General features: G+C 40.2%; 1 protein-coding gene across 2 annotated transcripts; it reads right to left on the bottom strand.

The window, feature by feature from the left end:
* Positions 1 to 2447: 2447 nt before the first annotated feature.
* Positions 2448 to 12027, bottom strand: LOC131997315 (uncharacterized). Of its 2 annotated transcripts, none has more exons than XM_059368084.1 (2): positions 11805 to 12027; positions 2448 to 3360 (listed from the first exon to the last, which is right to left on the bottom strand). In XM_059368084.1, exon 2 carries the CDS (start codon positions 3351 to 3353, stop codon positions 2730 to 2732), a length of 624 nt encoding a protein of 207 aa, XP_059224067.1. In that variant the 5' UTR covers positions 3354 to 3360; positions 11805 to 12027; the 3' UTR covers positions 2448 to 2729. The 2 variants fall into 2 exon arrangements, with proteins under 2 accessions (XP_059224067.1, XP_059224066.1); XM_059368083.1 differs by lacking the exon at positions 11805 to 12027 and adding an exon at positions 11411 to 11609.
* Positions 12028 to 12636: the final 609 nt, after the last annotated feature.

Genomic DNA, 12636 nt, shown 5'->3' with positions numbered 1-12636 from the left:
GATCGAAATTCGAAAAAATGAAGGAGTTACAGCGTTATTGACCTTAAAAATGACCTTGAATTTTTACGCTAAAATAGATTTGATTTTTGCGATGTTTTTCATAGAAAACTTTACACTATTCTTTCATCCAGCACCACTACGGAAAGAGATTTTCCCCACGAATCCAACGGTGTCTGAAAAATTGTGATGTTTGCAAAACTAAGGAAGTTACAGCAATTGCAAACTCACGTTGGTTTTTTTGAATTTTTTGGATATTAATTATGCGATTTTGAAGCAATACTCTAAAGTTGTCAAGGAAATAGGAATGAGTATTGCTTCGTCCAGCACCATTACAGAAAGGGATTTTCCTGACGAATCCAACGGTGTCCTCAGAATTTTGAAATTCGCAAAACTAACAATGTTACAGCAATTTCAATCTCACCTCGATTTTTTTTACCATTTTTCCAATATTAATTATACGATTTTGAGCTTGTTTTTTGAAGAAAAAACATGGGACTTGCACTAATCCGATTTTTTTGCAATAATCTACAATACTGTATACTCAACTCGAAAAATTTTTTCGCATCAAAAATTGAAAAATTTCATAAGGGGGTAGCCTTTGCTAAAAAAATGCAAAAAAAAATAAAATGTGAAATTTCACGTAATTTTGTTTATTGTTCGAATTGTTTTCGAATTTCGAACTGCGGAATGCTGGAAAATGATCGAAATTCGAAAAAATGAAGGAGTTACAGCGTTATTGACCTTAAAAATGACCTTGAATTTTTACGCTAAAATAGATTTGATTTTTGCGATGTTTTTCATAGAAAACTTTACACTATTCCTTCATCCAGCACCACTACGGAAAGAGATTTTCCCCACGAATCCAACGGTGTCTGAAAAATTGTGATGTTTGCAAAACTAAGGAAGTTACAGCAATTACAAACTCACGTTGGTTTTTTTGAATTTTTTGGATATTAATTATGCGATTTTGAAGCAATACTCTAAAGTTTTCAAGGAAATAGGAATGAGTATTGCTTCGTCCAGCACCATTACAGAAAGGGATTTTCCTGACGAATCCAACGGTGTCCTCAGAATTTTGAAATTCGCAAAACTAACAATGTTACAGCAATTTCAAACTCACCTCGATTTTTTTTACCATTTTTCCAATATTAATTATACGATTTTGAGCTTGTTTTTTGAAGAAAAAACATGGGACTTGCACTAATCCGATTTTTTTGCAATAATCTACAATACTGTATACTCAACTCGAAAAATTTTTTCGCATCAAAAATTGAAAAATTTCATAAGGGGGTAGCCTTTGCTAAAAAAATGCAAAAAAAATAAAATGTGAAATTTCACGTAATTTTGTTTATTGTTCGAATCGTTTTCGAATTTCGAACTGCGGAATGCTGGAAAATGATCGAAATTCGAAAAAATTAAGGAGTTACAGCGTTATTGACCTTAAAAATGACCTTGAATTTTTACGCTAAAATAGATTTGATTTTTGCGATGTTTTGCGAAAAATGGTAAAAAAAACACCGTTGGATTCGTGGGGAAAATCTCTTTCCGTAGTGGTGCTGGATGAAGGAATAGTGTAAAGTTTTCTATGAAAAACATCGCAAAAATCAAATCTATTTTAGCGTAAAAATTCAAGGTCATTTTTAAGGTCAATAACGCTGTAACTCCTTCATTTTTTCGAATTTCGATCATTTTCCAGCATTCCGCAGTTCGAAATTCGAAAACGATTCGAACAATAAACAAAATTACGTGAAATTTCACATTTTATTTTTTTTGCATTTTTTTAGCAAAGGCTACCCCCTTATGAAATTTTTCAATTTTTGATGCGAAAAAATTTTTCGAGTTGAGTATACAGTATTGTAGATTATTGCAAAAAAATCGGATTAGTGCAAGTCCCATGTTTTTTCTTCAAAAAACAAGCTCAAAATCGTATAATTAATATTGGAAAAATGGTAAAAAAAATCGAGGTGAGTTTGAAATTGCTGTAACATTGTTAGTTTTGCGAATTTCAAAATTCTGAGGACACCGTTGGATTCGTCAGGAAAATCCCTTTCTGTAATGGTGCTGGACGAAGCAATACTCATTCCTATTTCCTTGAAAACTTTAGAGTATTGCTTCAAAATCGCATAATTAATATCCAAAAAATTCAAAAAAACCAACGTGAGTTTGTAATTGCTGTAACTTCCTTAGTTTTGCAAACATCACAATTTTTCAGACAGGTGTGGGGGTTTTCCAGTTAGACGTGAAGCGGGGTTAGAGCGGCTGTTGCTTTGAGAAAAGAGAGGCGGTGACGTCACTGGCGGAATTCCCTCAGTCGATGCTGTGTGCACTGTAATAATATGGGATGAACTAGTCTTATTATTCCTCATAGAGCGAGGAATAATAAGTTAGATGACGAGAAGGTAAACCCAATGAAAAAGAGTTAGAAAAAAAATAACGCAATGGTAAAGTTCGGGTATGGATATAGAGACACTAGTTTTATTATGAGAGAAAGAGTAGAGATGTGTTGCTCACCTTGCTGCGGTTGTAGAAGAAGTGGGCAGTTCATTAGTAAAAGAATTGCAGATGAGCTTAAGTACTAAAAATGGCTTAAGATTAGAAATTCACAATATATACACTTAGTGCTAATAGATATTTTCTTACGTGCTACAAATTCATTTACAATTCACAATTTGACTTCATATACTTCGACTTATTCTACGATAGATTGTACTTAAATTAAAGGGACAAATTCAAATTTGTCCATGGCGCCGGCCTTGCGCTTGCGCAAGATTTGGTGAAGCGCATAACACTGTTGCCAACGACTTGATGGCTTCAGATAAAATTAAGTAGTTGGGTTGTGGAGTTAGTGGGCGCTCTTTGTTGGACTTTTGGGTCTTCAATTTTCGTTGGTGCTTGGGTGGTTGTTGTTGGTGGCTTCTTTGACCCTTTGGTTTATTGTGCCTTTTGGCTCGCCTTTGTTGTTGTTGTTGTTGGCCAGCCGAAGCTGAGTGCTGACGTTGGCCAAGGCGTGATTTGGCTGTGGCATTGGACTGTGCTGCTGGATTTCTTTGGGGCCGAGATGAAGTTGGTTGGTTAGATGAGTGCGACTTGGAGGCGGCGTTGGAGCTTTTTGACTTCAGTACAAGTTTTCGTGGGTGCAGCATTGTATGATGCTGAAACCCACATTTTCGGCACGTATCCGTCGACTGACACTCTACTACAGAATGGCTTTTTGCCAGACAATTTCGACAGTAACGGTGTTGTCGAACGGCGGCTCTCCTGTCTTCTACAGTCATCAGTATAAATTGTGGGCAGAACCTGAGGGCATGACGTTTTTTGCAAAGCATGCACTTGTATAAATCTTGGGCATTCATATTTGACCTGAAAGAAGACAGATGTTAATGATTTGGTAATGCAATCAACAAGTGACACAGAGCCTATGAGAACGAGATAAGATGAGTGATAAGATGGTTTAGCAAACACAATGATGCATCGAGATAGTATTATACTAGGATTTCTATTGGGGTTGGTTGAGCAAAGGTAAGTGGCATAATTTAACAATCGGTCGCGTAATGACTCCCGATGCAATTCTTACGTCGGCTACCCTAATGTTCTTGTCCGAACCATTGTGAGTCTTGGCCACTCTTCCTAATCGCCATTCGCTAGGCGGTAGTAGATCATCCATTACGACCACAAGATCGCCGACCCTTATGTTGGGTGAAGCGGTTTTCCATTTATATCGCTTCTGTAGCGTCCTCAGATATTCTTCCTTCCATCGTATAGCAAACTGGTGATGGATTGCCTTAAGCTTCAACCACCTATTCACCAGGGAAATGTCATCAGCACTAGGCTCGGGAAATGCCATGATTGGAGCACCTTTCAAAAAGTGTCCGGGTGTTAGGGCTGTGAGATCATTAGGATCCTCAGAGATAGCGGAGATGGGCCGTGAGTTTAGAACTCCTTCAATTCGAGCAAGGACGGTCGAAAACTGCTCGAAGGTAAACAAATGAGCCCCAGCTACTCTTTTGAAATGGTGCTTGAAAGATTTAACAGCCGACTCCCAAAGGCCACCCATATGTGGAGCATGAGGGGGTATGAACTGCCACTCGAAACCCTGTGTAGCATATTTTTCCGCAATGTCGCTTGCCGCCACCTGAATAAAACTTCTAAATTCTCTAAGCATTTTGCGACTGGCCCCTACGAAATTTCTCCCATTATCAGACACTACCTTTCTAGGTAGGCCTCGCCTCCCAAGGAAACGAGAGAATGCGGCTTCAAATGCTGCTGTGGAGAGCTCGGCACATGGCTCTAAATGTACGGCCTTGGTAGCGAAGCACACGAAAATGCTCACATAGCCTTTCAGGAGAGGGGATCGGCGCAGGGATGAAACCTTAATTTCAAAAGGTCCTGCAAAATCTATACCAGTCACGTGAAATGCTGGTGTAATAGTGCATCTGTCAGGGGGGAGCGGAGCCATTATTTGGACGCACGGTCTCTTCTTAAAAATGATGCAAGTCTTGCATTTATGAATGATGTTCTTCACTCTCGGCTTGAGTCGTGAGACGTAAAACTCTGTTTGAATCATACGACACATGAGAATGCACTCACCGTGGGCGAGAAACTCGTGCAAATGGAGCAAATATAAATGGCAAAGGCGAGAGTTCCCCGGCAGTATGATGGGAAATCGTTCGTTGTAGGGTAAAGAACAGGCCGCGAGTCGGCCATTAACGCGTAGGACTTTGTCCCGATCTAAGAAGGGGTTCAGACATTGTAGTGAACTTTTGTTGGACAATTCCTCAGCCCTACTAACCTGCTTGTATTCCTCAGGGTACCATTTCATCTGGGCTAACCTTATTAAACGGGATTTGGTGTGCCTTACCTCATCTTGGGTAAGAATGGGAGAGGAGTTTCTTGTGTCACCTCTAGATCTACCAAGGCAGTTATGGTAGAATCTGAATATGTAGGAGACTACCCTCAGTGCTCGCGGGTACGAAGAGAATCTGTGCAAGAGGTCTGAATCTTCTACTGTCTCATGTATAACCTGGATATCCAGGCGCTTCCCTATTTCCGGGGAAACCAAAGGGTTCCTGTTCGGCCATTCTGACGGTGGGTTCGTCAGCCAATTCGGGCCATGAAACCACAATGAGTTACAGGTGAGGTCCTGCGGCCTACAACCTCTTGTGCCGAGGTCCGCTGGATTGTCATGAGTAGGGACATGCCGCCATGTCCCCCCTGGAAGAAGGTCATGAATTCTGGACGTCCGATTTGCCACGTACGTTTCCCATGTCCATGGTGGTTTTGTTAACCAACCAAGGACAATGGATGAGTCCGTCCAGAGAGTTATGCCACTAATGTCTAGATCGAAAGTGCATAATACAAAATTGACAAGCTTTGCGAGGAGGTACGCTCCGTTGAGCTCTAGACGTGGCAGGCACACAGGCTTCAGTGGGGCTACTTTGCTCTTTGCGACGAGCAAATTCGAGAAAACAACCGAGTTGGAGGTTTGACACCGAATGTACAAGCATGCGCACATTGCTGCTTGAGACGCGTCAGAGAACCCGTGAAGCTCCACGGTATCAGAGGGATGATACTGTAGCCATCTAGGTATGGAAATCGCCCCGATGTGATTCAAATCATTCACTAGAGAATTCCACTTCAGCAGGGTCTCTGAGCCGAGTTCGTCATCCCAATCTAGCCCTTCTAGCCAAAGTTGCTGTATCAGTATCTTCGACCTGATCACTACAGGGGCAACCCATCCTGCAGGGTCAAACAATTGCGCGACGGCAGAGAGGACCTTGCGTTTGCTCATGGGCTGGTCTGTCGGTAAAGGGCCGAGGGTATAACTAAACGAATCAGTGAGCGCGTTCCATCTGATACCAAGTGTCTTGGTAGTGCTTGATTCATCGAAGCGTAGGAAATCAGAGTCATACAGACTCTCCGGTGGGAGATGCGCGAGCAACTGTGGATCGTTCGCAGTCAACTTGACGAGAGAAAACCCCGCTTGCTTAAGAACTGATCTCAAGTCCTCTTGCGCCCGAATGGTCTCCTCTATAGAGAAGCCGCCGGACAAAATGTCATCGACATATGTCTCTTTCCTCAATGCTTTCGCGACATTGGGAAATTCGTTCTCAGAGTCAGAGGCAAGTTGTAAGAGGGTGCGAATCGCCAAAAACGGTGCGCAATTCAGGCCGAAGGTAACTGTTTTCAGTTCAAAATCTCTCACCGGTCCCTTAGGATCCGGTCTGAAAAGTATTCGCTGATATGCTCTATCGATAGGATGTAGCCATATCTGCCTATACATCTTTTGAATGTCCCCACAGAACACATATCGGTATCTACGGCAGCTGAGGATCACAGATGTCAAATCGGTTTGTAGTGTAGGCCCAGTGTGGAGGACATCGTTCAGAGAGTAACCCGATTTGCTCTTGCGAGATGCGTTGAACACGACTCTCACTTTCGTGGACTTGTGCTCTGGTCGGACAACTGCGTGGTGAGGGAGATAAAAGGAATTGTATTTTCCACCGCAGTTAATCTCCTGAGACGAGGTCTCCTGAGCATGTTCGAGAGAAATATATTCGTTTAACACTGAATTGTACTCGGTGTTTAGCTCGGGATCATCAGAGAGCTTTGTCTCCATCCGATTGTACTGAGCTAGCGCTAGAAAACGGGATGAGCCAAGAAATAGGGCGTCGGAGAATTCTGCTTTGAAAGGCAGTCTCACGACGTATCTACCATCCGGGGATCTGGACGTAGTTTTACAGTAGAACTCTTCACAAAACTGATCTTCTTTGCAAAGAGAGGGAGCCATAGGTACCTCTTCTTGCTCCCAGAATTTTCTTAGAAGTTCGCTTATTTTCACATCTTCGGATTCAACCACGTTTGTGGAAAATGAGAAAATTCTCTCAGTTTGCATTGGACCGCTCAATACCCAGCCAAAAACTGTATTGTATGCTGAGGTATCGCCACATATATTCTTCCTGATACCTTCAATATTTATGAATCGTTCCGAATCATTGCCTAAAATCAGGTCTATTTGAGCGGATTTATTGAAATTTGGATCGGCCAGATCTAGCTCCTCCAACTCTGAGGGATTTGAGATTTCGAACGATACGGACGGAAGCCATTTTGTCATTTTAGGCAATACTATTGCCGAGACTGAAAAGCGGACATCGTATTTCTCCGCAACAATGACTAGTTGGCATTCTTTATTCGACGTCTGAGTCTGTTCGCCAATTCCAAAAATCTCAAAATGCGCTTTAGAAGTGGGAATTTGCAAGCGCTTCTGAATTCTCTGTGTTATAAAGGTCCGTTGAGACCCGGGATCAATAAGAGCTCTTAGCGTAAATAACTCCCCTTGATGTTCAACACGAACTAGAGCTGTTCGTAACAAAATCATGTCGTTGTTGGCCGAAAAATTGGCCTGAACCTGTGAGGATCGCCTTGCGGCTGAAGTTGAGGGAGCTTCATTATGAGACGTGTTTCTTGAATTTATGCCAGAAGATTTTATTTGACCCTTTTCATCCTCGTGACCAGAATGGGTTGTATTATTCTCAGTTTTTTCTTCTGGCTTACCTCTTAGATGAAGCAGAGAGTGGTGTGGCTTATGACAAATGATGCAAGTGTTCACGCTCTTGCAATTTGTCCTGAGATGAGATGAGGAGAGACAGTTTATGCACAATTTGTGTTTGTATGCAAAATCTATGCGTTGTTGTGCAGTATATTTCCGAAACTGTCCACAACTCCTTATTGTGTGGTCGGAACTGCACAGGGGGCAAGAAGAGCTTAGCTTTTCTTGCGAGTGATAAGTTTGAATCTTACCACTGCTTTGAGACGGGAGCGAACTTCTGGTCTTTGTGGCTTTTATGCTCGAGAGCCGTTCCACGATTTCATACCTGTTGATGAGAAATTCATCGAGCTGATTCCAGGTAGGAAGATCGCGATGAGATCTGAGGGATTGTTCCCACAGAGCCAGCGTTTCATCTGGCAACTTGGTCGAAACCAAGTATAGCAGTATGGGATCCCAGCTTTCTACATTGACGTCAAGAGTCTTGAGAGTGCAGAGACAATCATTCACGGTGGATTGAATTTTGTGAATTGCCTCACTGTTCTCCACAGAAGCTGAAGGAATGTTGAAGAGAATCTTTAACTGATTATCTACTAAGACTCGCTTGTTCTCATAGCGAGCCTTTAGAGCACTCCAAGCGAGCTCGAAGTTTTCGTCGCAAAGAGTGTATCTTTTGACTATGGCGCCGGCCGCACCCCTAGTCTTGTTCCGCAAATGATACAATTTCTGAGCTCTTGTCAATTTCGGATGGTTGACGTAAACCGCCGTGAACATGTCACGGAATGACGGCCATTCTTCGTAACCTCCTTTAAATACCTCTGTATCACATGGCGGGACTTTGATGTAACTGTTAGCAACATCTTGAGAAGAGTGGTTAACCGAAGGCTGGGGAATGTAAGCGGGAATAAGGCTATGTCTCGCGTTTTGGCGAGAATTTCCACCTGACATTCTTAGAATATCTAGGATTTGGGACCTCGCCGTGTAATAGGCCTCGGAGCTTGCATTGAAATTAATTCTAGCATTCTCCCGGAAGTCTTTGGTATTGACATTCCTTGGAGCTAGCATGAGACCTTCATAGGTAGCCTGCAGTCGTTGCCACCGATTCTCGAGATCTTCCAATTTCACTTCCAATACCGAATCAGTTTGATCCTGAATGTCACTCTGTTCAAACTGAGTGCAAAAGTTGATCAAATGGTCACAATCGAAAAGAAACTTGTCATGGCTCGACGAAGTTTTGATTGCGGAAGCGGAATTCGATAAAGGATTAGATACTGAAGGCTGTGACGCCAAGTCTGTCGTTGCGTTTTCCAAGTTCATCATGTATTAATTTCGTAAAATAAAGTGAACGAGGGAAAAGAGAGCGAGTAAGCGTACAACACAGTGTACGATGAGAAAGTGGGTGAGTTAGCGAAGAGTAAAGAGTTTTCAATTCCGGTCTGAAAACAAATCTAGCGTAGCAGAATTATTTGGTAAAAAGTCGTAAGAAATTTCGTTTGCCTCTGGAAACACAGGGAGATAGAAACAATTTTGATTTGCGATTGAATTGAGTGCAAGCGTAAAGCTCCGATGAATAGTCAAAATTGTTCCGCTAACAAGAGAGGTGACAATATTCTGAATAATTAAAGTAGCGGGTCTTGCATCATATGCCAAATATACATAATTAAAAATTCAGAATCTTTGCGGGCGTCTAAAGGGTAGTCTTAGACTCAAAGCGACAATACCAAAGGCCAGATTTCAGAGTCAACCCACATAATTCACAGTGAGGGACTGAAATCTCCGACATGAGCGTAATAGGATGGACAAGTGGTGTCTGAAAATTAAATTTCTATTGAATGCACCAAACTTGTGAAACGCGGTCCAATAGAGCAACCCCTACTGTATAGGAAAGTGCATTAAGAGACTTGGGCAATTAGGGTATTCAATAATTCACAACACCTGCAGATGGTAGTTGTTGAAATTTACTTGGAGTTGGTTTCTTGATCATATGTGTAAATCAATTTCCAAAAATTGTAAAAACACATACGCCTTTATAACCCCAAAAATTTCTTCAAATATCTCTGTTTAATTCATAAAAAAATTTTTAACTTGTTAAACAAGTTCACACAAAGGCTGAAAATCAGGTAAACAATACGTATATGATTTGTAATGAAAAGGGTTAGTTAATATATATATTGACTCTGTTAGTATGTAAACTATTCCTGCTTATCAATTCAGATTACATATGAATTGAAAGGTAAATCTCCACGAATGCACTGCCGCTGTATTTATCCAACATTTATTTATTTATTTTTTATCTTTTTTTTTCGAGTGTATGTCTGCTGGCGTTATATGAACACCACTGTTCTTCTACTCCCAAACTTCTATTCTATTTCTATGGACGGGTTGGTTTTCCGTCAACTTACATAAGCACGGAAATTTTTTCAGAAAAACATGACTCCCACAACATATTACCAACCCCCTAGTCTGGCAACACCGCGTATTTGGTGGTTTGTTTTGATCCTCATATGACCACTTCTAGTGAGAGCGAACCAACCTGCCTACATATGTACGTGTGTGTATCAGGTGGCTGAACGCGTGGGCTCTGCCTGTTGAGCAGCGACAGAGTCAATGCGTAGGGAGTAAGCAGCACGGACGAGACCCCTTGAACAAACATACACTCATACTTGCCAATAACAAAGCTTAAGCGGAGAATGGCGTTTATGTTTTTTTCACTTTGTTTATTTACGCTTTATGTCTTCAGTTTAATTTTCTCTTTTTTTCGTAACCCAGTTGCTTTGATAGGTTCGTGGTTGTTTTTTTTTTTTGTTTACGTTTGTCGCAGGTGGATGATGGTGATTATACTTGAAATGTAAATGGAGATAGAATCGTGCAATAATGTACGTTTTTTTTGTGAGGGAGCCGTGCAATAAAAACTATAGTGCTGTGATTTAGAATTAGTGTTTCAATAAGTGCGATATTATTTTTTTTACACTTCTTTTAAATTTTGCCCTTTGTTTTCCTTTTAATTATTTCATTTCCATTTAGCTTCAAATCTATTTAAATGTAATAAATTCTTCTTCTTGTAAGTGTGTGTCTGTCTGTCTGAGTGCTTCTTCTTTTCCTTTGCTCTTCATTCGTGGTTGGCATTGGCCTTTCCTGTTGCAGTTTAGTTATTTGTTCTCTTCTCAATACCAATCTAATGAGAGAGCTAACATTAATCTCTGTTCCCTTATACACTGTACGAAACGATCGTTGAACTTTATGTTGTATATAGAACCGCCTATGTATTACCGAATCTTATGTTTTTGGTATAAATTATGTACTTTTCCTTGTAATCATAATCCGTTATGTAGACTTTAAACGACTTTCATTTGACTTTAACGGGATTTATGGCTACGAACAAAATAACACTACTTTTAAGCAATTTTCAGAGACGGGTAAAAATATGTTTTGAATAACGTTATTTTCAGCACTTTTCACCGTGTCCAACACATGAGGACAGACAGAAACAACACTTCTTTGCACTTTTAGCACTTTCCTCTCACAATTGACGATTCTATCTTTTTATGTATATAGACATAGGCATTTACATACACACTTTTTGAGAGAAATAGAGACGAGCTGATAATCTCCGCAGTATAACAAATTTTATCTCTTTTTTAAGGGATTTTACGTAGAATTTCCCCTGTTTCACTCCGCATTTAAAAATGCGTTTTTTAATTTTCACATGCGATTTTGACCTTCTGTAAATTTTGTGTGTGGCACTATCTCCTTTTTTCTTTCTCTTTTTTTTTTTTTTTTGAGTGTGTATGTAATGTATGCTGCCTTTTTATGTCTTTTTGTTTTGTTTGACTTGACTTCTTAGACAACTTATGTGGTTTCACTTACCGAAACGATGACACACATCTACGTATGCTAGACACTGCAGATGGGATTTACCTCAATTGATGGTTAACTCAGTGAACGGTTTCGAAGGACCATGGACAGGAGTGGGGGTTTTCCAGTTAGACGTGAAGCGGGGTTAGAGCGGCTGTTGCTTTGAGAAAAGAGAGGCGGTGACGTCACTGGCGGAATTCCCTCAGTCGATGCTGTGTGCACTGTAATAATATGCGATGAACTAGTCTTATTATTCCTCATAGAGCGAGGAATAATAAGTTAGATGACGAGAAGGTAAACCCAATGAAAAAGAGTTAGAAAAAAAATAACGCAATGGTAAAGTTCGGGTATGGATATAGAGACACTAGTTTTATTATGAGAGAAAGAGTAGAGATGTGTTGCTCACCTTGCTGCGGTTGTAGAAGAAGTGGGCAGTTCATTAGTAAAAGAATTGCAGATGAGCTTAAGTACTAAAAATGGCTTAAGATTAGAAATTCACAATATATACACTTAGTGCTAATAGATATTTTCTTACGTGCTACAAATTCATTTACAATTCACAATTTGACTTCATATACTTCGACTTATTCTACGATAGATTGTACTTAAATTAAAGGGACAAATTCAAATTTGTCCAATGGGACTTGCACTAATCCGATTTTTTTGCAATAATCTACAATACTGTATACTCAACTCGAAAAATTTTTTCGCATCAAAAATTGAAAAATTTCATAAGGGGGTAGCCCTTGCTAAAAAAATGCAAAAAAAATAAAATGTGAAATTTCACGTAATTTTGTTTATTGTTCGAATCGTTTTCGAATTTCGAACTGCGGAATGCTGGAAAATGATCGAAATTCGAAAAAATGAAGGAGTTACAGCGTTATTGACCTTAAAAATGACCTTGAATTTTTACGCTAAAATAGATTTGATTTTTGCGATGTTTTTCATAGAAAACTTTACACTATTCCTTCATCCAGCACCACTACGGAAAGAGATTTTCCCCACGAATCCAACGGTGTCTGAAAAATTGTGATGTTTGCAAAACTAAGGAAGTTACAGCAATTACAAACTCACGTTGGTTTTTTTGAATTTTTTGGATATTAATTATGCGATTTTGAAGCAATACTCTAAAGTTTTCAAGGAAATAGGAATGAGTATTGCTTCGTCCAGCACCATTACAGAAAGGGATTTTCCTGACGAATCCAACGGTGTCCTCAGAATTTTGAAATTCGCAAAAC

The sequence above is a fragment of the Stomoxys calcitrans genome, chromosome 4, assembly GCF_963082655.1.
Source record: "Stomoxys calcitrans chromosome 4, idStoCalc2.1, whole genome shotgun sequence".
Classification (NCBI taxonomy): domain Eukaryota; kingdom Metazoa; phylum Arthropoda; class Insecta; order Diptera; family Muscidae; genus Stomoxys; species Stomoxys calcitrans.
This window is presented reverse-complemented; position numbering and strand designations above follow the sequence as displayed.